The 24819-nt window shown below is 43.5% G+C and overlaps 1 protein-coding gene across 2 annotated transcripts in view; it reads left to right on the top strand.

The window, feature by feature from the left end:
- Positions 1-21289, top strand: part of kiaa1217 (KIAA1217 ortholog) — a 171943-nt gene extending 150654 nt beyond the window's left edge. Inside the window, exons 8-22 of one of the 2 annotated variants that reach the window (XM_079490049.1) lie at positions 864-968; positions 1488-1546; positions 3382-3521; positions 4371-4546; positions 9087-9217; positions 9686-9833; positions 11075-11558; positions 11955-12153; positions 12341-12654; positions 13219-13374; positions 13774-13899; positions 15522-15602; positions 15760-15864; positions 17955-18089; positions 19233-21289. In XM_079490049.1, the coding sequence (XP_079346175.1) occupies positions 864-968; positions 1488-1546; positions 3382-3521; positions 4371-4546; positions 9087-9217; positions 9686-9833; positions 11075-11558; positions 11955-12153; positions 12341-12654; positions 13219-13374; positions 13774-13899; positions 15522-15602; positions 15760-15864; positions 17955-18089; positions 19233-19775 (2902 nt within the window). In that variant the 3' untranslated portion in view covers positions 19776-21289. Of the gene's footprint in view, positions 1-863; positions 969-1487; positions 1547-3381; positions 3522-4370; positions 4547-9086; positions 9218-9685; positions 9834-11074; positions 11559-11954; positions 12154-12340; positions 12655-13218; positions 13375-13773; positions 13900-15521; positions 15603-15759; positions 17407-17954; positions 18090-19232 lie in introns of both variants that reach the window. The other variant, XM_079490048.1, reaches the window with a different exon arrangement.
- Positions 21290-24819: the final 3530 nt, after the last annotated feature.

Raw genomic sequence — 24819 nt, 5'->3', positions numbered from 1 at the left:
ATTTGTGATAACCGCCTGCACAGTATAAATCACCTGCAAAAGAAAATTGGAATTAAGGTTAGGTAATTCAAATTGACATTACGTTAGGACCAACACAGTTGCTTAAAAAACTAACCAAAAAACATCTGAAATAATTGTATTGTTAGAATAATAGCGTCTCTGTCGGGTTGGGTGGAAAGTCTGGAAACCTCATATGTCCAAAAGTCTTACTTTTCAGGATTCAAATAAAAAAAATGGCAAAAGTAGCAGATCTACAAGCTCAAAACGTGTCGCTTGTCAAGCTTCTGGATCGTTTTGTGTGACGCTGTAGTATGATCAGGTTTACGAAATAATAATTTACGAAAAAACACAAAAGTCAAAACATGGAGATAGGAGGTTTCTACCCGACAGCAACGATAGTCTAATCCCCAGAAGGGCCCACTGGGGTTGCAATTATTTTATTAGCGATTATTCTTTTTTTTCTTTGATACCACTTTTTTCATTAATCTGATAAACGAGAAGTTTTCTTTGATAATTTGTTAAAAAAAGATATATATATAATAATAAATATATATATATATAAAACAAATAATCGACACAAAACATTTCCAGTTGATATTTTATATTCACCTAAATCTATTGGTTATGATTAACCACACAAATCCTGTTCTACGGTGCTAGACAGCGAACATAGCAGATCTACAAGCTCACAGTCACAACGAGTTGCATCGCAGAAATAACTGCTATTTTCGTTATCTAATTTACCTCCTCCCCCTCCCCCCCCAAAATCGCTTATTTTTTTTTTATATATAATTGATTACGGTAGTTCGATTGCAACCCTCAGGCCCAGTATTCAAAGTATAATTTTCTGATGTTTTCTGCAGAGAGCGAATGAAGGCTATGGAGCAACAGATTGCCAGCTTGACTGGCCTTGTTCAGCATGCACTTTTAAAGGGGCCAAACAGTAGTGGCTCCAAGGAACTTCTCAGGTAAGCAAGGCGAGAAGACGAATGAGGCATCAAGGGAATTTGAGTTTCAAATGACAAATCTGGCTATCCAGGTGTCTCTATTAGTACGGCCATATGACACATCCAGGTTAAATACCATGCGGTGAGGAGGAAATACTGTTGGGCGGACAGTGGTCTGATATTGTGGCTCAAATGCCATCTTTTATGATTTATCTGGCTGCAACTTAACTGTGCATTTGAAGCTGCTCCACTGAGACATCAAGCTAACACTGTTTGCTTGAGCAACAGTCTGGAAAACACTATGTGAATATTTGAATGAAAATGGGTATCTCTCAAACTGTCTTGGTGAATGTGCAAAGTTGTAAAACTTGCTAACATCATTTTAACCTCTCTGTCAGTCTTTTTCTCATCATACTCGAATGTGTTGTTCGTTTTGTACTAATATTAACTTTAACTCTAATCAATCAGTCTCTTCAAAGTATTTTGTTGTGTGTTAAAACCCTGCATTGATGAAACTCTCTCTCTCTCTCTGGGGTTCAGTGACAGACCACCGAAGACATCATCCCCAGCCCACAGTGCCCACAGCGCACACAGCTCAGGTCAGTGTCTTTGTTGTTCTCAACTAAATCATAAAGCCCAGACATTTACCATCCATCAGCACAGTCTGCCATGTGCGCTGCGCTGCCCCAGAGACAAAAACAAAGTCTGTGCCTCGGTGCTTGTGACCGGTTCGTAATCCCCCCTCTTTGATACATAACATTCAAGTTAAAGGGAGTTAAGAGGAGGAAAAAAGGCCATGCACCAAAGCTAACACAACCCCCGGAAGCTCCATCTAAAACAAGGCAGAAGGATTACCTCTCTAGTCTGCCAAGATGATTCAGCAATTCAATCTCATCTCTGCAGTGGTCTGTGGGCAGATGTGTCTGATAGGAAGAAAATGCAATCTCAACAGTGGTAGAATGAAAACTGAATATTATTATGTCTTCTCAAAAATATAATCTCATGTCTTTTGACGGATTCCTTCATGTGGTTCAGACGGAATTGCCCATGCAAATGTTCTGCTCGGATGAATCTCCAAAACAGGAGAGGATTTTATGCTAGTCTGATCTGTACCCGGCTGCCTCATTGGTATCACGTTCGCAGATCACAAGGAATTGGCTGTGCTCACTCCCATGTGATCCGAAACGCTGGCTCATTGTAACCACTCTAGTGTCTAGTAGTCTACGCTACTTCCATTGATGGATATCTTGTTCCTGAGGAGTAGTAGTCACACAGGAACCCCCTATGCAAAAACGCTAACCTGCACTTCAGGTCCGTGCAGCTGTCTAGCTGTCAGCTGTCACCCATGTTAAGATAGACAGCAGTGAATAGACTTTGTGGGATTACTAAGACAAAGGTATTTTCTCTCTTTACACCCCATTGCTGGGCGAGTATTTAGAGAGCACACTAGAGAAACATTCTCTCGACAGGTACTTTGTCCCTGCCGGTGGACTTAATGCTTAGCATACACAATGGGGACTGGGGTTACCTCGGCCAGCTTAGTTCAGGACAGTCCTCATTAGTAATGGGAAAGTTACTACCTCTGAATATAGTGAATGTGCCAGTGTGTAAAACTGGTATAAAATAGAAAATATCGAAAGGAGTAATAAGGATTTGGATTTAAGTGACTGCAGTCAAATTCGGCTTGTCCGTTTTGAGGCAATATCATAATCATTCACCATGTATGGCTGCAAGGCTTTTCAAAGTGAATTGTGTCAAATTAAGTGTTATTACCGGCAACCTTGTGAGTCACTCTGACCCACACCACACAAAACATGAAGTCTGTTGGTTTCCATGGTTTTAAACCCTTTGCACACATGTTTCTCTGATTGAAACACAGAGGCCGGGCGGACGGCCGTTCATTTCAGAGGTGCTGCCAGCCAGGCAGCCCTAAGTGGCTGTCTGCTGCTGTAGTGGTGGGCAAAGTAGACGCCACAGAAAGCACAAGGCCCTCATTACTAAACATTAGGAAGGGGAACATTAAGTCTAGGCCAGCCTGGGGCGAATAATATGTTAGAAGACATGCACTCTGTCTCCTGGACAATAACTCATAGACCAGGGGTCTTCCAACGTTTTTCAGGCAAAGGTCCCCTTAGCTGAGAGAGAGATGAAGCAGGGACCCCCCCCCCCCCCAACTACATATTGTATACAATTGTGTTCCAGATGAAACTTTTTCATAGATTACATACAGTAGACACAGCTCCATGAACGTTTTACTTGATGCCACGTGCATCTTTTGAGCATGGTTATTTTTTAATGATTGTGTTCTGGCTTGGCTCAATGGAACTTGTTTTAACATATTAACATGTATACTAATATATATTTTATATTCATGTTATATTATTATTATTGTTATTATATAATAATTATATTGTATTATACTTTTTGGGATCAGGTGGTTCCCCTGTCTTGGCTCCAAAGAGCAGCGCTGCCCCATTAGAAAGAAGCCCGGCCCCCCTGAAGGTCAACCTGATGCACTGCAAGAGGAACGTGTCTGACCTCCGCATGCAGCTCCAACAGATGAGACAACTTCAGGTAAGAACGTTCTGTTTGTTTTTAACACTTTTAGATCACATCCTCAAATTGTGCACGTATTTAAAAAAAATTATGTCAAAAATATATATCAAAATCCAATCGTGATTTCTTCCTGTAAAACAAAATATGACGTTTGGAAATTCAGAGCGTTACACTCGGGGAGCACTCACTGAGCACACACTGACCATTCTTATTGGGTTGTCCCAGATATGTAGTTAGTTATCTTTTGTAACTACATATCTATGTAAAAGTGATCTTACTGGCATACCTGAAGAATAATACGAACAGGGCCAGGTTGGAGACTCTGACATCCAAATACTAGGGATGTGTGGTGACCATAAGAAAATTGCATTTGACGGTTATTGTGGCAAAAACAATATTGTGATTTATGATATTATCGCAATAATCGAAATATGCTTAAAACTTAAAATACCACTTTTGTTTAACCACTTGAACCTCAGCATCCCTATTCTGGGGGGTACAGTACGTTTGCCAAAAATAGCCGAGCTTGTAGATCTGCTGTGAAATAAGAGCGTAGCAAATGTGCTCTTTACAGTTTTTATCAAGTTTTGAGGGTTTAACCCATTTTGGGCGGGAACCCCTTTTGGTGTTTTAAACATTATGTTATAATTTAGCTATTGAAAAATAGCAGATCTACAAGCTCATAGCGCGCCACCGAGTAGCGCGCTATGAGCTTGTAGGTCTGCTATTTTAGAAAAATCGTGAAAATATACGACGGATGACAATTTCCTGATGAATTTAAATCACTTCGATACAATTATTGTGAGCGTTTCTTTTATCACGATAATAATTGTCCCTGCCGCCTGTGTTGCCGCCTGCGTCCTTCAGCTCTACAACCAAGAAGCGCTGCGCGTTCAGCTGAAGCACACGGAGCAGGAGATCAGTGGGAAGCTGGCGGAGGCCATGCGGCGTGCGGAGGACCCCGTCCAGAGACAGAGGGCCTTGGTGGAGGAGGACCGGCACAAATACCTGGGTCTGGAGGAGAGAGTCCTAGCACAGCTCAGGTAAAGGATGTGTTCATTCTCTGATATATATGTAGGGCATAGCAAGTGGCAGCCATTTTGTGGTTCCTCCGATCCAAAGCCCATTCATTTCCCCCATATAGAGATTTCCGAATATATTGATGTCAATTATTTTAAGTCTAGAATCGAGCCACCCGGGTTCCTGGTGAATCATGACCGTAAAACTTGATTCTGTGGAAAAACAGAAAAAAGGGCAAAACAAAAGGCAAAACAATGTATTAAAAAGATCTCTGGCTAATGACTTAATGCCTTAATACATTATAATTGCCCTATAACTATAATGAAAAATTAAAAACACTGTATAGTACGTTTTTCACACACACACACACACACACACACACACACACACACACACACACACACACACACAAATGCACATCGTGGACGTCGTTCAAAAATATAGTGTGTGACGCTGCTGTCGCAATTGACCGCAGCTGACCGCAGTGCAGCCGGGGTACACAGAGACTCGACAGACACGAATCACGATACATTCTATACATTGATTAGATAATAACATGAACCTTGTGTTTCTGTGGAGAAGTGTCGTTAAAGTCAACGTGCTCTACCACCTTTGCATGAAAGGATTGCAGCACTGATAAAATCCAACCACACTTCTAAGGACTTTTGTGTTTGTTTGACATGCTGCCGTTTTCGCTACTAGCCTACACTCGTCTCCGAGGAGCCGTCTCCGTCTCGCTTGAAGTTTGCATGCATACTACTGATCCAAGACCAGTGGGCGTATCCACCCCACACACTCACCCCAGGCCACACACTCATGTAGGTGGGGTGACGTCACCACAGCCGCTTGCACGCATGGTCAGACACAGCGGAGCCAAATTGAAGACCCCAGGCCGCTTTGCCGTCCCATAGGCTAGAAGCAGCCAATCAGGGGTAGGGATTCAGTACACTATAGCTGATGACGATGTCGCGTACATTCTGAAGGCTTTCATTGACCAGCTGGCAAGCAGCTGGTAAAAATTGCTTTGATGCCCTTATTAACCTTAGGAAGTATTACGTTTTTTTTTTATTAGCACACGCATTCCATACATTCCATCAGGCTGGGGTTCCTCATTTTGCTCGGACCCCACTTGGAGAACCACTGCCCTAATTATAGACAGTGTGGGTTCATGTTATGAACGTCGCTACGTCTCACACACACCCGTGACTGCAGTCAAGAAGTTTCTATGTACCGGAATGCCCCGCGGGGCTTCATTTTCACCAGCTCACCTGCGCCATTCACTCCCATTATGCTCACCGACGAGCCAACGCCCTCCAAATTGCAGCCCACACGTTTACACAGGCAGGCAATGGCTGCCTCTCATTTAAGACACGGCAGCCCTGGAACAATTGAAGAGATTGTGTGGGGTAATTGTTTATTACCGCCTTGCAACGAATGTAATTCACGCGACGCCTCGGCCCTGCCAACAGGGAGGGAGCGGTAATTGAATCTGTTTAATGCCGATGTTTAACGGGCAAGGTCGAAAGTATTGTCTTGCTGGATGTCGATAAACATATGCCCCAATGAAAGCAGTGTAAAAATAATGAATAGTTCGTTTAACTCCTAGAGTGGAAAGATGGACCAAGAGGTCAAATAAATGCTCTGGACTTTTTTTTACGTAGGAGCTCATTTCCCAGTTTACAACAGGAGGAGAAGAGAGAGTGTTGAGTGGGAGAGGTGTACACTACAGGCACAAGACTGTGGACGGAGTTCTGTGTTACCGTTGGTGTCTCGCCAGTATGTGAGTCAGCGAAACGCCAGTGCTTTAAATAAGGCTGGTTAATTAGGCTTGGCTTCAAGACGAAGTGGGGATGCAGTGTGTGAGGTACGGCCTCTCCAGAGACGCCAAATCAGCCACCGCTTACGAGCTCTTAAATTACTGTGGCCTCACCTGAAGCGCAAGACACAGCGGAGTTTATAACCACTTAAGACCTATTTTATGCTTTGTTGTGTGATGGGGTCACACAACGAATATAGCCGATCTACAAGCTCACAATGCGTCACATTGCTTTCCATTTCTGAACATTTCTGAAACCTTTTGAACATTCTTTTACATTTACACCTCTTATGAGTCGTTTAAGGTACTTACAGTACTTGAGTACAGTAAGGATAGATATCTTACTAAGTCATCATCCATGAGTCTAACTGTTCAAAAATGTATTTAGTTCAAAATGTACTTTCAAAGTATCAAAAGTATGTAGTGTTAAAATGTACTTGCTGCTTTTCAAGTGTACAAAGAAACAAAACAGACAGAAATAAAAAAACAGATGGGTTTTGAGTGAACAGACAAGAATTCTAACTGTCCTTCAGATCAAAGAGAGAATTTGACTTTTCATCTCGATCCACTTGTATCTTTAACAGAGGACTATCTTTGAGTTTTGAGTGGAATTCGTCCATCAAAGAGAGAACTCTCCATTTCCATCCACTTACTAATCCACTGACTAATTACTTACTTACAGTGCAGAGTTTATAAGACATTGTGCCTTTATCATCTACTGTAGGTACTCGAACATAAACAAAACACAGAGGGGGTGGGGGGGTCTCCACCTACTCCCTTTCCCCCCCCTCAATTTCAGAATCAAATCCTGTGCAAAATAGGTTTGGCTGCTGGCACAGGAATTGTGCTATCAAGCATAAAGGCAGACAGGCACTAATAAGTGATCATAACATGACCTAAATAAAAGGTAATTCGAACATGGTATGGCCTGCCGTGTGATTGTGGTCACTGTAGCTTCTGTCTTGTGGTGGGAGTGTGTCTGAGCGGACATGTGATCCATACACCTCCTCCTCATTGAGTCTGTGGATGCATGAGTCATAAGTCACAAGCCTGGACATGGATCCCAACCACTTCATGTGAATGTCAACAAGACATAGTACAGGAACAACATACAGGAAACGTAAAAATCGAAATAATAATTAAAAGCTACAAAATGGCCATGTGTGATCAGCTACACTGTTGCCAAAGTCGCTGCTGAAGTGTTGATCTAGCCTCGCTGCCTAAATGAAAAGGAGGGTAGCACAGAAAACTGGAACTTATAGAAGTAGAAATGGTGAAACAAAAACACATGATTGATTGACGCTTCACTGCGTCATTGGATTGCTGAAAAAGTTTAAACTAAGTTTTTTTACTTTGTTTGTTTGTAGTAGGTCACGTAGCATCAGTGTTCAGCATCAGTTTGTGTGGCTTTATAATATTGCTGGCTTCCGTCGAAATGCATTTCAGCATTTGTAGCTGTTTGTGGAGCCCGGCCGTAACGGCCGGGCTCCACCGGGCGCGTCAGCGTCGCGTCTCCGTCACCGTCAGGGAATGTTCCCTTTTTAATCAATGAAGGGTGGCTCCACTGCCCGCGTTGACGGAGACGCGACGCGTGCATTAAAATTGAACCGGTGCGTTTTTTGACGCGACGCGACGGAGACGCAACGCGTCCGGTGGAGCCCTGGCGTAAGTATGCGTCAGGAGTCGCTCATCTAAGTAGCCCTTTGTGTGTTGCATGGCTTTGGAAGACTACCCTGACTCAGTCTCCATAGAGCTGGGTTAAAGATTTATCCGTTTTTCCTGTCTGTGGAGGTCTTGTCTTAAAGGAAAGTTGCTTTGTTCTCATCTGGAATTTCCCATTGTTATTCCTATGACCAAGAGGCCTCATCCTAGCGGTGTATTTGACAGTCTATGTGTTGCCTCTCCATTCCAGTCCCTGTTAGGGGAGTTCAATAAAGGACTATTTCTCAAGGGTACCTGTGCCACAATGAATCACCGTTTTAGTCCCTCTCATGCGATCCGGCACGGCACACAATGTTATCGTGGGCGACATTTCCCCTTGGAGTTGCCAGTTTCAGAAGCCATGGGGAGGCCTGTGTATCAGCCTTCAGCGTTTTCTATGCGAGGAAGTGCTCTTGGACAAATAAGCCCAGATTCAATGTTAACACAATTTTGGGTCTTGGCCTGGGAAGAGATCCAATCATGTCTAGTAGAGTAGACTACTCTAAGCTGTCTCGTACAGACAAGAACATGCACGGTGCAGTGGACACGTTTACGTTTTCATCATTTTCAGTTTACATGTATTGGCTTTTGAATGTTTTCCTCTTTGTATTTAATGCTGATCCTTACCTGCACTCACATTCTATGCATGTCATTCCCCAGGATAACTGAGTTTGTTCTGCCCCCTAGTGTTTATAAAGAGTATAAGTCAAATGTACAACTATTACTGTACTGTACTCTATTAGAATATTACTAAGAGAGATAACTCTCCCTCTCTCTCTCTCTCTCTCTCTCTCTCTCTCTCTCTCTCTCTCTCTCTCTCTCTCTCTCTCTCTCTCTCTCTCTCTCTACCTCTCTCTATCTCTCCCTCCCTCTCTTTGTTTCTCTCTGTCTCTCTGTTGCTATACTTCAATTCCATCAGCTGTGCAGTCTTACTGAAAAGAGAATAAAATATAATAACAACAAATGGCAGCCAAATTGAAAAGCAAATTTCTGCTGCGTTAGGGCCATTTGTTTATTTACAGTGTGGTCTCTCCATGCCTCTGCAGTGACTTGGAGCAGTTTGTGGACTCTCTGAAGAGGGACTCGGGTGGGACAAACAGAGCGGTGACCATGAAGGACGTGGAAGAAGGAGCCGTCACTCTGCGGAAGGTTGGAGAGTCTCTGGCAGGGCTCAAAGGTAAGGCGACCCAACAGTCAAATCATTGGACAACGTGTTCAACATGGTCTTTGCAAATGACCATGACCATGCTCCAATGACCATGCTCCAAACTGTCTTGACAAACAGAATTTGGCTGAGAGCTAGAGAGTTAACTCAGTGTTTCTCAACCTGTGGGTCGGGACTCCCAGGGGGGTTTCCACATGATTATATCATGTTTTTGTATTGTCTTGGTGTTATGTGCTCTGTGATGTTTGTGAAGACGAATAGCCTTCGGGACAATAAAGATTATATATATATATATATTTTAATTATTTGTTATTTTTATTATTTGTCACGGCTTGAAAAGGTTGAGAACCACTGAGTTCACTGACCACTTAGTGTAGGAGGAACACATGAGTTACTTAAGACACACTTAGTTGCCACACTTAAATGGTTCTCTCAAGTGACTTTTCACGTTCATCAATTGCATTCTCCCGTGCGTCGCAGGAGAGTTTCCCGCGCTACAGACCAGGATGCGGGCGGTGCTGAGGGTGGAGGTGGAAGCAGTCAGGTTCCTGAAAGAGGAACCACACAAACTGGACACCATGCTGAAGAGGGTCAAGAGCCTCACGGAGACGCTCAGCAGCCTGAGAATGTAAGACCATAGTTTTTTGGGACTCACAGGTAACCCAAAAAACGGGAAAGCATCTGTGTCGTTTTTGGCTATTCAAAAATAGCAGATCTACATCGGCTGCTCCATGAACTTGTAGATCTACTATTTTTGAAAAATCGTTACAATGTGTGCAATTCTTACAATTATTATTTATTATTATTATTAATATACATTTTTAAATGGATTATTTTAACTCAAATCTTTGCTTCTGAGGATCCCTGAGATGGTGGTCCGCAGCCAAATACATATAATGTTGGGGGTCCTTGACATGAAAACGTTTTTCAGAAAAGGATTTAGAGGACATTAGGCTAAAGTAAAGGAAGCATATGTGACCAGAGGGGTTGGTCGGTTCAATTCCCCGGACCAGCAGGAAAAGTCCGCCTCAGTACCCATCATTGAAGTGCACTTGAGCAAGGCACTCAACCCCCCAAACTGCGAAACGATATAAGACTGTGGTTGCACTGGGCAGCTTCCAGTTACCAGGTGTGAATGTGTGTAACTGCTGTACGCGTGTGTAGCACAGTGCTGCTGAAAAGTTTGTGCTCAGCGAACATGTATAATGTATATGAACCCTGTATAAAAAAAGCAAAAAAGAAGAGAGGAAAAAAGGTGTGTGACACAATGTGCAAGCAATATAAATCAGAGCGAGATTGTCTGGAGCGAGACAGCAGAAGCTCTCAGAGGTTCTGTTCAGCAGAATGTGAGAGATTGCAGGGTTGATTACACTGGCAGGCGGAGATTCATCCTATCTATCTGAGGGAGGGTCATTCAGCGTGGACGGAGGAGCGTAGCGTCCCGTCTATGATTCAGTACCATCGTGTCCAGTGAACCGCACTGCTGAATTAATTCGGGAGAAAAAACTGCAGCACCTAATTTCCATTTAAATGTCAGTGACAGACACGCCACACTCTCCCTTTCTTCTCCCCTCTCATGGCTTTTCAACTGGGCTTGCCATGTTGCCCAACACATGTACAGTGCATTACAGGTTTTCTTTTCCACTTGTTATATTTGTATTTAGCGTTTGCTGAATTCATTATGCAAACATTTTCACTCATCGAATATATTCTTTACGACTTTTGCAAAGTGCAAAGTGGCCTTTGCATTTCTAATCAGGACATTGTTTGTTTGTCATTATTAGAGCCTTACAGGACACCCCGCATCAACATATTTAACCTGAACTCATTTTCTTTTTCCTTACCTTTGTCCCCTGTTCCAATTCTCAGATGTGCTACTGAGATCAATCAGAAGCCATGCGATCAGCCCACTAATGTTTCATTAAAAGCGGCCCCAGTGGAAACTGGCCCTACAGTAGCATCTGAGTCTGGGCCACATGTGGACGCACCCCCAGCCTCAGGCCAGCCTGAGCCACAGACCTCCACGCTCAGGACAGAGGTGATGCCTTCCTCCCCGGTGGTCATCCATCACGTCCAGAGCTCCCCGGTCCACATGCAGCAGTGCCAGCAGTCCGCGGCCTTGACCACCCAGCCCAGCCCCCCGCTCACCCCCAGCCCCACGCAAGGTGCCAGCCCCTTCCCTGGCCAGAGCCAAGGCCGGGACTCGCCCAAAGCGGCTGCCTCGGATCCACCTAGCCCTGTCCGCAACAAGAAGTCCCCCGTCAGCCCCACTAATAACGGCAGCCAGAATCTGGTCATAGAAGAACTCCAGAGCAGCCAAGGGAAGGGCAAAAACCGAGCCATGTCCATTGAGGTATGCTCACTCACCAGCTAGATTAGAAGACATCATACAGTGTCATCTTATTTTAAATGGACTAAATAGACATTTTGACTGCAGCCTGAGGTCTTCTGGCAAAAACCTGCAGGCCCTGGAATGACCTGCCTGAGGAGCTCAGGCTGGCAATCACTCACTTCTTTCAACGTTAGTTTATGTGTATTTCTTATTCATTTTGTTCATTGATTTAATTCTCCGCTTTTATGTAAAACACTCAGGTAACTTAGGTGTAGGTGATACGTGCTACATATACACAAATAAATATTCTTATTACATGTTAAAAATGTCCCCATCTTCATGTTTCTTTCTCTCTCCATTCCTTTTCTCCCTTTTTTTCGCCTTTAATTGTCTCTCCCCTCCCCTTGACCCTGATAGGCTGCAGAGAGGGAGTGGGAGGAGAAGAGGCAGAACATGGGTCATTATGATGGGAAAGAGTTTGCAAAGATCCTCCAAGAGGCCCAGGTCAACATGATGAAGGGCATACCCAGTCTAGACACGGAGGAGAAGTCAACAGCGCCTCCTGCAGCCACGGGGGACCAGGCAGACTCTCCAACCCCCGTGGAGACAACGCCAGGTAAACACACCTGCACAGATTCTGGTCCCAGTCAATACTAATTGACCAAATGACCACATTCACATGGCTGCCATACTTTGTCATAAGAGCACAATGCAACAGGCTCTTTGTAAAACGTCTGATTTGTGGAGTCTGAATTGGAATTTACTCTTTCATTTATGCTCTCTGTTTATTATTTTGCCAAAAGATGAGCCACAGCCCTCGCCTACCACAGAGAAACCAGCCAAGCCAGTACCAGAGAAAGCTCCTAAACCTGTGCTGGAGAAGCCGGTCAAACCTATTCTGGAGAGGCCCACCAAGGCTTGTGCCGAACGCACCCCCGCCACCAAGCCAGCAGTGTCCAGTGAAAAGGTCACCAAGTTGGGATCAGAGAAAGTCAGCAAGTCCCCTCCACCACCCCCACCCAGGAAGACCTACCCTAGCGCCAACTCAGGCATGACCACTACGCGCTCCGGCGAGGTTGTCTACACCACCAGCAGAAAGGACTCTCTCTCAGCTCAGGTTAGTCGAGTCACGTATATTTGTATAGCCCTTAATCACTGGGCTTTACATGTCCACAATTAACAAAGGAAACACAACCACACCCTGAGTCTATTCCAGCATAGACCCTTAATCGGGCAAGGGGAAAGTCCCAAGAAAACTAAATTGGCACAATATCCATTTACAAAACAAACAAAAGTCTGCTTGGCAATCTGTCTCTGTTGACTGGTCTGTGCGGGAAACCTCATCTCTTGGGATCATTTGTACCTGTCACACTTTTGGTCAAATCAACCACAAACATATATTGAGAAATAAACCTGGAATATAATGTTACTTGGAGAATGTTCTGCAATCGGGCTGTTTTTAGAGAAAGGTTTGTGAAACCTGTGACTGACTTATCCTTGGGATTGTGGGTTGGCGGAGGGTGGGATAGGGGATTGAGGTTTATTTTTATATTTTATATGTCTGTTTAATACTTGCCCCTGGGCTACTGTTACAAAAAGAAAAAGAAACCTGTGACTGACTAAACATTGAACCTTGTGTTGATTGAGATATAACGGGCCTTCCATCCATAATTTCACGCAGGAGGGAGAAGAGGAGTGCCCACCTCCGTCTCCCCAACCCAAGCCTGCCAAGGCGCCTGCAGAGACGTTGGCCAAGTCTCCCACACCGCCACCTGTCACTGCCTCCGCTGTAGCAGAGGAGGAGGACGAAGGGGATAAGATCATGGCAGAACTCCAGGTTAGAGGCACAACAACTCGAGAGATAATTATGCACTCTCTCTCTGTCTCTCTCTCTCTCTCTCTCTCTCTCTCTCTCACACACACACACACACACACACACACACCCACGCACACGCATGCAGTCAATCCAGGTAAGGCTGTAAATAGTTATTGGGTGTACTGTGGGATTGGGTGGTTATCTATCCCTTATTCTTGTGGAGGATGGAATTCTGGCAGAAGATGGAGAAAATGGCCTGACGGTTGGTGAAATTGCAAATAAAACCTTTAAAACAAAGTTTCATCTGGACATCCGTCATGGATAACAAATAAAGGCTCCAGATGTGGTGTTAAAGGACGTGGGTCAAGATACTGAATTCCTTCCTTTCCCCAATTCCATGAACTTTCTCCCACTCTTCAGGTTTTCCAGAAGTGCTCAGTTAAGGATGTAGGGGTGAAAAATGTGGCAGACCCCGCCACCACTCGCATTGAACCACAAATAAGAGAGCTAAGACCGGGGGCTTTGCTGCCCCTCAAAGAGAAAAAGGTAAAGGATGTCACTGTGTGTCGCCGCCGTCCGGCTGTCCACCTAACCTGCCTGCTTCTGCCGACTGTGTGAATCAATCAATCGACCGGCCGTTCGGCTTAACCCTCCTGCAACTTGTTTCCCCTGCTTTTGGCTCGAGAGAAACCTGTAACAGCTGCCTTCCTCCTTCAGACAGCTCCCTGTCTCCCCCCGCCTCGTTTTCCTTCCCCTCTTCTTTATTCCGCTGGAAGTCACAGCTTCTGTATTGTTTCAGGATTAAGTCTGCATACAAAATTTGGTCTGCAATACGATGAAGGGTTCCGAAAAGATTCTCTGTCTCTTCTGTGTATGGAACGAACGATGCAGCTGATTTCATTATTGCTTGTTATTTTTTCATTTTTTTCTTCCACCCAGAACAATAAACTACTGTACAAACTACTGTATTCTACAGGCAATTAAATCGTCTTCTGTGTTTCTTTGTAAACCGCCATCTCTTCGTGCAAAAATCGTCTTGAGAATACCTCAGGATTAATTGGCTATTGGGTGAAAACAAACATTGTAATGTATTGGACGCAACCTGTTTTTGCAGACTTGGTTCACTATACCTAGGTCACTCTGACCCCTTTGCATGCTCTTGGCCCTCACCTTTACATTCTCTGGGGAACTATTCTTCTGTTTTATTCCTGCGTCTTTGCACAACTTTCCCTGGATTGGCTTAATTCACTTTAATACCTATTTACCTATCACACTGCTGTAATTTAAATTGTCACAAAATATTTTACTATCCATGCACATAAGGGAAGTGTGAGTATGATTCCAGATCTCCCATTTTACTGATCATCACAGTAATGTGACAAATTAAGGCTCATTTGTACGTCATCACATGGCCCTTGCATATTTTCAAGTATTATTACGTAGTTAAATGGAAATAAATGTGGTCGTTCCAATTAATGTAACTGGCCGTGTTGGTGGGTGGGAAGCTGGGTGCGGAGGGCTGCAATAATCACTCCTGAGTCCTACAGGTTGATCAGTGGCTGTGCAGCCCAGGGAGCACAACTGGGAGGAATAGCGTGTTCCTCCACACGCTTAGGCCTCCCGGTGAAACTCCTCCCTGGCGGCGGGGGAAAGAAGCAGCTGGTGGCATCACATGTATCAGAGGATACATGTGGTTGTCCCTGACTTCAGGGAATTGGGAATTGGCATAATGTCTAAATTGGGAGAAAAAAAAAAAAACTGAGTCCCACCCTATTTTTCCCTCATGTTTTATTTAGTAAAACAAATGATAAATAATTTTCTCTGATCAGTTAGTATTTTAAGTGAGAATGTATTGTGTAATATTTCTTGCAGGAGCAATTATGTTAATGGATACGCTGATTTGTTTCCACTGAATAATTTACAATTCAAATGTCCCTGCATGTGTTACATATATCACATAAATGCAATATTGCTTGAAGCTGTAGACAATCGAATCACATAAAACCAGAGAAGCACATTCACTTTGCTGAGACATGCCATGTGATCACTTGTAGAAAGCTATTGCCCCAACGTAATGTTGACATCACAGACATGTGAGTGATATTGAGTCCATCGCATCCCTGCACAACCAATGCACAATAATATTGTTCCCTTAAACATTGTCCTAGCAGAGCTCAGAGCCCAGTCGAGAAGATAAAGAGCCAAACATAGATGAAAATGGCAACACTACGCTCCGACAGAGCCAGGGGGTATGTATGATACTTTACTCTCTCTCTCATATGTTTCATTTGCTAAAAAGTAAAGATTTATCTCACAATAAATCAGAAAGTCACAAATGATGAAAACACATCCGATATTAATTTGTATCCCTGGTTGCCTGTGCTCTTGTCTTTTCCATGTCTGCAGGTCATATACTATGTGACAGGACAGATTTCCAAAGACCAACCACAGCCACCGCCAGGAACGGAGGAAACTCCTGAATGCCGAGAGCCCACACTGCCCCCAACACAGGTGTCAAATGTCAATGCTAATGACAATTCCCCAGGCCAGCAACAGCCATTGTCTGACCTACCAGTTTCTCCCCCGCGGTTATCGCCTCCGCCAATATCACCTCCGCCAATATCACCTCCACCTATATCACCTAAGCCTGTGGGTCTGAATGGCTTCAAACTGCCTAGAAAGCACATGAAACGTTCACAATCGACGAAGACCAGTAAGGAAGTGGCAGGGGCAAATATGACCCTTAACCAGATTAACACAGAGAAGAAACGGGAGCCCTCGGCCACCCAGGAGCACATTTCTTCTAGTAAGAGTGTAGTAACTGAGAAGGTGTCAATCTCAACCACTAGCACCATAAGAGAGGCACCCAAGTGTGTTGTCCCTCCCCCAGAAGAGGCCGCCCCCTGTGATGGCGGTGACCAGGCCAGGGGTCAGTTTGAGACAGCCGATGAGGATGCCGGTCTTAGTGCTGACCTCCCCGGAGAAGAGGCTCCTCCCCCGCCTGACAACATAGCCTTCATGATCACCAGCACCAAGGTCCAGGCATTGACCTGCGGGGAATACCAGGAACTGGTCAATGCAAAGAAAGGTAGCGTCCAGACAGTAACCGTAGGGAGCCGGGGCAACATTACAGGAAACACCATCAACGATCCCTCCGCTCCGCCGGACATCGGCTACAATAGGAAGCCAGTTATCATCATCTTTGACGAGCCCATGGACATTCGCTCTGCCTACAAGCGCCTATCCACCATCTTCGAAAGCGAGGAGGAGCTGGAGAGAATGCTCGCGGAGGAGCGCATCGATGAAGAGAGCGAAGAGTCGGACACGGAGAGGAGCGACGGAACGCAGGTAATAGTCGGAGGGCCCAAGGGGGGAGACGACAGGTCCGCAAAAGCTGCAAATAGCTTATCATCATCCTCCTCCTCCTCATCCGTGTCGGAGCTGATGGAAGGCGGGGCGAACTCAGAGACGACCGGAGGTAAGAAGAAGTTCAAGTTCAAGTTCCCGAAGAAGCAGCTGGCAGCTTTGTCGCAGGCAATCCGTGCGGGCACCAAGTCGGGCAAGAAGACCCTGCAGGTGGTGGTGTACGAAGACGAGGAGGAGTCTGACGGAACCGTCAGGCAACACAAAGAAGCAAAAAGGTTTGAGATCACTCGCTCGAAATCCCAGGCGGCCCTGGGCTCGGCTCCGGCGAAAAGGGACAATTCCGACTCCCTGTGCAGGACGGATGAAATCAGGAAGAACACGTACAAGACACTGGACAGCCTAGAGCAGACCATCAAGCAGTTGGAGACCACGATTAGTGAGATGGGGCCGTGCCCCCCACAGGAACCGTGCGCGGATGAGACTAAAGCCGTGGACGATAGTGCTTCCGAGAGAGTGGGCTTGAAGAGGACCCTGTCTCTCCCTTCCTCCAAAAGCACCGGCTCGAAGATCTGTCTTCCCAGTAAAAGCTCATTGCGGAAGAAGTCCAAGCCACAGCTCCTTCCTCGTCCTGTAATTATACCTACCACCACCACCAGTAACCCCAGTCCTCCCAGCAGCATCCAACAGGTCTCTCTCTAGCTCTTGTTGCGTCGGAAAGGCCTTGGGTCCTGTTTGTTTTTGTAATCTTCCAACCTTCCCTTCACTCCATCTCTAACAACTGAGTTTACAAAATTCATTAATCCACTCCACAGGTGCTTGGAAATGTCGGAATATGTCCACCTTGGTGTTCTGTTCTCCCTCTGTGAAATCATGGTTGACAAGACATGATTGGGGAGTGGCATTTTCATGGGTTCCTGCGTAGCGTCTCTCTTCCTTCAATTTCCTCTTAACTGGGGGTTTCAGCGTGTGGCTCTTAATCACAGAATGACACTTCCATGTTGATTATGTCTGGTTCTCGACTGCATGTACTGTACACAGTGTATTTTTGGTCCCAGGGGGTGCATGTTCTTTCACTGGTGTTGATGAAAGTAAACTGTTGAGCAGGTGTTCACCTGTTAGTGCCTTGATTTTTCATACTTCCTACTGTATGTGGTGTTCCTTTATTTTTTTATTTCCCCTTTCTTTCTTTTGTTTTATTTCTTGTTTTTGTTTTTCCCGTTTGGATCCTCCTGCAGAACACCAGTGTCGCGGTGTCTCCTACTAGTCGGATGCCCGTCCCGTTGTCTGCGAAGTCCAGGCAGTCGCCGGGTACTACTGACAAAGCAGGAAAACCGCAAAAGCTACAGGACGCTCAGAGGCAGTTTCGACAGGTAGTTTTACTGTAGGGCCTTACCTAGAGGAACTAGAGGAAACAAACTCACCAAGAGATAGAAAACGAGACGTGTTGTGTTATAAGGGGGAAAAAGACAAGCAAAGCTGTGAGATTTGAAGTGTTTTGAGGGGAAAAAAAGAAAATGGGCCCCAGATAGCCCTTGTGGATCTGTTCTTGTTTCTCTCGAGTCTGCTCTGACTGGAAGGCATGTTTGACTCTTGACTGTTACCACCATAACATCACCGTACGTACTGTTTGCTTCTGCATGTCCACACTGTTCATGGCTTTCACTGTGTTGGTGACTTACTGAAAAAAAAAAGAAAAAAAAAAAGAAAATGGAAAAATGGCAAAGAAAAGACAATTCTCTTCTTGTCGCCGACTGAGTTGTCATCGCATCTCCGGTTCCATCACAGATGAGTTCCTAATCAGTGTTGCCAAAACCCTAGGACGCTTTTTGGCTCTATTCAAATCTTAATTTATTGGGCTACGCTCCCCCTTTTCTCAGAATGCACTCCTGCTCTAAGACAAAAAGAATAACCCCTCACTTTATTTTAAAATCTTTCCTTTCCTAAGAGAATTCCCCACCAACTCAACTCACTACCTTGCACCCAATCTATGTCTGTGGAGGGTTGGCTCAGCTGGCCATAGACATGCACCCTCCTTCCTCACTACTCAATTTCCCAGCTCTAATTCGTTCTCGCCCTGTACACCTCCTGCACACCTCCTGCCCTCTGAATTCTCCATCCACAGCATTTGACAAAGCCTGACAGTCCCTCTAACACGGGCCAGTCTCCAGACGCCCCTCCCTCCCCCCTCCCTCCCTTCATTCATTCATTTCTATTCTGTCCTCTTATCTATGCACTGTTCTTTCAGCCTCTTCTCTGCCTCTTTGTAACGTTTCTCATTAAGAAGGTTTTCCACCTCGAGTAACCCAGTAAAACAACAGTAGATGTAGCAGTTTTAAGCTTTTTGTGTCTCTTAGTTGTCTTAGTAATATTTGTGTTTAATGTGTAGTTATGTTCCTACGTCTATAACTTATAGAATTAACTATTGTCTCGCCTTTTTTTTGTATGTGTTGTTCCATTTGACCAAACTCCTTTTTTGACGCCCAGTCTCTGTTCTTTGGCATCTCTATTTGCAGGCTAACGGAAGTGCTAAAAGAGTTGGAGGGGATCATAAAGCCACTCCCCCTACTGTACCCGCCTCTAAAATCCCTGCTTTTTACACTAGCTCCAGTAAAGGCAGCTCCCAGCCTGCTCAGAACTCAGACGCTACTAACTCCATTAACCCTTCCTTCTCTTCCTCTTCTCCCTCTCCCTGCTCCACCACCTCCAAGTCCTCCCTCCCGTCTCCTTATGCACCTCGCTCCGTGTCCTCCCACATCCCCTCCCTCTCTAACGGTTCCCTTAAACTCCCCACCCCCTCACAGCACACAGGTAAAACTCTCTCGTTCTCCTCGCAGACTCAAAATGGTCGAGCGCACAACTCCTCCTCCTCCTCCTCCTCCTCCTTCTCCTCATCCTCCTCTTCCTCCCCCTCCCCTCTGTCGCCCACCCCTTTGGGCCCAGGTGGGAAGAGCATCCGCACCATACACACTCCCAGCTTCACCAGCTACAGGCCTCACAACGGCGCCGGCGGCAAATCCTGCATCCCAACAGCCACCGCGGCTAAGGACACCATCTAGGCCCCCTCTCCCAATGTTTAGCCCCTCTGGGTTGGGCTAAGGACACCATCTAAGGCCCCCTCCCCAATGTTTGGCCCCTCTGGGTTGCTCTTGTGGCAGGTAGACTTGAGTATCCATGTTTGTTCCATTGAATTTTCTTTATTGTTGCATTCATGCTTTCTCTCTCTTTCGTTTGATATTAAAAAACATTAAGTGATGCTGGCCCCCAACAATGTATATACAGAGTACAGACACATGCACACACGAACACATGCACATAATAACACGCACGCACGCACGCACGCACACACGCACGCACACACACACACGTTTTTATTTGACACGTATTTGACACTGGCATTCTCACACCATTCTCACACCCATAATTTTACTTTTGTTGAGCTGCGCTTTCCCATTTCAGATTATATTAACTTGAAATAAATATGACTATTTCTTAAATGTGTATCAGATGTACAGTAAATAATTTGGAGAAAAAAATAAGAACTAACTAAAAGTGATTTAGTTTTACTACTTTGCTGTTGAAGTGGAGGGCTCTCATTATTTGAGACTCGAGTGGTGTTGAAAATATATTTTTCTTTCAGTATCTATGAATAGAGAATAATAGAGTTGATGTACAATCACAAAGATCATGTAAAAAAATGGTGTGTTTTATTTTTCAAAACAGAGACTGGATATTCATAGTATATTTTAAACTTCTTATATTTCTTGTTTGTCAGACCCACAACCCAGCCCTTGTAAATGCCTTTAATGAATGTATACATGATGTATACAGACGTTTAAAGTGGAACTGCATTGACTTTTGTCTTGTCAAGAATATGTTTCTCATACTTATCCACGTACACTGCCAATTTATTTTACATGACATGTAAAATTGGTATCATCATGAGTAACACAAGTTCTCAATTTTAGTGTGCCTATTTGCCAAAGTTGTTGCTAGTATGTCACTTCTATAGCCAATTGACCATTATTCACATGGCGGACAATTTGCTCTTATGTCATACCCGGCGAGGGTTTCCGAACCAATGGGGTGCCTCAAAATGGCCACCATGTGGATATGGTCGATGGCAGTCATGGGATATTGGAGACTTGTACATGCACTCTCTGGGTGTGATGGCTGAAGTTGTGGCCTCTGTAGCTTTACTGGAGGCCTTTGTTTCTTAAGTTAACATTTATTGTCGTCTAAATATGAACTGTACTAAAACAAACAAAAACAAAAGTGATTCAATTGTTCTACGACATGTACATAGATGCTTCTAATAAGAATTTGAGTAGTTTTGTTAACACCAAAGTTTATTTGTATGCATGCCTTTCCAGTACTTTAGGAGAGTGTTGTAAAAGAAGAATTATGTTTGCACAGATAGTTTGTAAATATTTTGTTTCCTTGTCTTTTTCTTCATTTTTTTGTAAAGCTTTAAACCATACTACATAAAAAGCAATGTGGTAAAGAAAGAGCCGTGTTGGAATAGCAACAATAAAGATCTGCATGCTTGTAATGCATTCAGCTTGGACGACTCCGTTGTCTATTTTTGTCAATCATTTTTATGACCTCTGAGAAAATATATTGAAAGGAAAGTTCATTTTGTAACAGGAAAATCCAAACGGATATCTCTTACATTCAAGTTTACTGTACTCCAGACAAATCACATGAGCTCCCAAACATTTCAGCTCGAGACCCAAAAGATACATTTGGCGTCTCCTTGGGATTCAAACTTACAAAATACATTACTTGTGAATTAAAGCAGCACTATGTAACTTTCCCACACAATTATGTTTAAGCAATAAAAACATCCTTCCATAATGTATAGACTCAGGGTGGTCCCTGCTATCCTGGCATTTTGCCGAGGCACCAAGGCGGAACTGTCAGTCAAAGTGAAGACTGGCCAACACAACAACACAACACGTCCTCGCCGGACATGCATAGTTGCAGAGACATTTGGGTAATGAAGTCAAAGACGTTGGCTGCCATGTTATTTGTGTCCAAAGTAACAACTGATACCCCAAACTACATAGTGCTGCTTTGCCTTTAAGCCCCATTTAATAGTAAAAATAGCACAATGCGTTTTCAGATCTGCTATTTAGCGCTGCTCACTGCTCCTATAGTGATTATAGGATGGGTGAAATGCAGAGGACAAATTTCACGTACGTGCAAATATACAGTGACACAGAGGGGCTTAAATAAAATGAAATAAAAACCCTTGGTGTACCCAGTGGTTCTCATTAACATTTTCATGCCAAGGAACCCAAATCCATATGTGTGTAGTCACCGACCCCCCAAAGGATTTTGTGCCAGGGATCCCCATAAATAGAAGATTTACGTTATTAATAAAAAATGTTCAGTATAAATCGGTGGTTGCCACTGGTGTAACCACTGGTTACCAGTAACCCATGCAACCGATTCTTTAATTGGTGAAACAAACATCAATCAATTTAATGTAACATTTCATTGAACATATAACATTGCTGGAGTTGAACAGGAATTCTGAATCCTGGGCCTGATATGGCCTCAGGAAGTACATTCTGGACACAGAAAGAACAAAATACACGCTTCACAAAATCACATGCACTCAGTCATCTTAAAAAGTTTACACTTTGCAGCTCTTCTCAGTGCTTTCACTGCTTTGCAATCCATAGCTAACTAACTCAATTAGCACAGATTCGAATGACCGCAGCAATGTACGTCATAATTCATTATTAATGAGTATATATATATATATATATATATATATACTGTAGGTTGTTATTATCATTATTATTACTAGGGATGCACCGATATAGAAATTCTTGGCCGATACCGATATTTAAAATAACAATTTAGCCAATACTGATACAGATATATATTTATTTAGTTTTTGTTGTTTTTATTTCCCATGTTGTGCCAGGGAGACAAATACATCTTCAATATAAGAACTAAATGTTCAGAATCTACAGCTTGCATGGTCGGCTGCAGATAAGATAACCAACATAGCCAACACAAAATGTATGCTTATGAACAACAGATAAATATTGGCTACTGCTATCAGTTAATGTTGCCGATACCGATATTGACCGATAACGGCAAATATCGGCCAATACCAATATGTGGCCGATACATCAGTGCATCCCTAATTATTACATCGTTATAAATTGTAAATATTTGTAGTTGTAATTATGCTACAATAAATCTGATAACAGAGTTGTGGAATATCAATTAGTGCATGCAACAATGGAGGTATATTTTAGACATTAAAAAGACCAATATAGAGATACTTGCATGTAAAGGACTTGCAAACGTTAAAGTAACTTAATCAGATTCAGAAATAATGAACAACTCTAAAGAGAATTCATAGAGTAAGGACAGAAGTGATGAATGTAAATAATAAATGGCATATGAAAAAGACGGCATTATCACACTGTTTATATAAGTATACTGTAGCCTATAATAAAAATATTTAATTGGGGGAAGAATAATTCTACTAACATGAATAAATTACATGCATGCATTTTATTCTACAAATGTTTGATGTTGTTACAGCAGCATTCTTCAATGACTTAACTTGATTGATTTCATTGTGAAATGGACATTAATGTTTGACCACTTGGGGGAGCCCTAATGCAGCCTCACGCCTCACTGAGTGCAGTTATAGTAGGCCTAGTTGATTAATTTATTGGGGGGGGGGGGGGGGGGGGGTACTTTTTTTTCATTTGATTACACTGGGAAGATATAATATTAATAAATAACAGAAAAACGGGGGAAAAGTTCAGTTACAGTTGAACAGTGTCTATTCATTATGGGAAAATATGTCGCATTTTAAAAAGACACTGTACACTGTACATTTTTACATTTCAAATATATTATGGATTGACATCTTATGCCCTTTTTTTGTTCTTGTTTGTTTGTTCGGGAGTTGCAGCTGAGCCATCATTTATTGAAAAGAGAATGTACTTTGCAATTTTAAATTTTTAATCCTTGTACTTATTAGTGGACACCATGAGATGGGTCTAAGACAACCAGTCACTTTTTCTTTGAGTAGTATTATTTTTGCTTTCATCTTGTTTTAAATAAACTTCAGCAGTATATTCATGTTTTGTATAGAAAGTAATGCTTTCATGATATTTTGTTTGTAAATAGTAATATGATATTTTGCACATTGAGTATTATATTTGAGAACTGCAACAGTTCTGTAAATAAGTGTTGTTGTACATTGACTATGGTTAAGTTTGTTATAGCTTGTGTGTAATAAATAATGCATTTTATATGATACTCATATATCAAGCTTCATCTCTTTATTTTCTTTTTGGCTTTAGTGTGAAATATGAGCTATGCAAAGCTCTTCATTCCTAGTAACTGAAGATTGGAAAAAGGGAAAATAAGTTTAGGGATAAGCCCTAGAGTTTTATTTCAGCCTTGATGTTTGACTGATGACTAAACCAATGTTAACAGTACTGTCTCCATGCAGGCCTGGTTATGGGACTGAAATGGTAGACAGTGGAATAGACTACATGTTTGAACATGCATTAATCTGGGGTTTTGAAATGAGGGTTTGAAGCAGATGTGAAGGCCAGGATTCAGGATTGATGTCAGTGTCGGCTGACAACCATACTCCCTTTGACACTCAAATGTTAAATATTTAAGTAAACCAATGGCAACAATTTCACTCCTTTTTCATTTCGATGGAAGAAATTCAGTTAAGATGGTTTATCAAAGGAAGACATAGATTGTGATGTTGCCTGCATGCGTTTGGAAGGAATAATTTATATCAAGCAAAGACAGCTTGTGGAAGAAATGGTTTAACCAACACTGCCGCCTGGTGGTCAAAATGAGATACATACTTAACTTGTGCTCCATAGGTTTCCAAAGATATAATAAATGCAATACATATCATTCATTATTACAGGCCTACTGCTATTTAACCTCGCGTCAACAGGCTTTCCACCTCTATGCTACTGACTGATGCCTGATGCCCACCCCCCTGCAAACTATGGTGCCCCCCCCCCCCCCCTGTTACAGTACAGTTCCACGGGTGGGATGGTGGGTGCAGAATGCAGATGTTCTGAACAGCTGGCT

Source organism: Electrona antarctica (genome assembly GCF_951216825.1).
Source record: "Electrona antarctica genome assembly, chromosome: 20".
Classification (NCBI taxonomy): domain Eukaryota; kingdom Metazoa; phylum Chordata; class Actinopteri; order Myctophiformes; family Myctophidae; genus Electrona; species Electrona antarctica.
The sequence above is the reverse complement of the archived record's forward strand: the minus strand, read 5'-3'. Positions and strand labels throughout refer to the sequence as shown.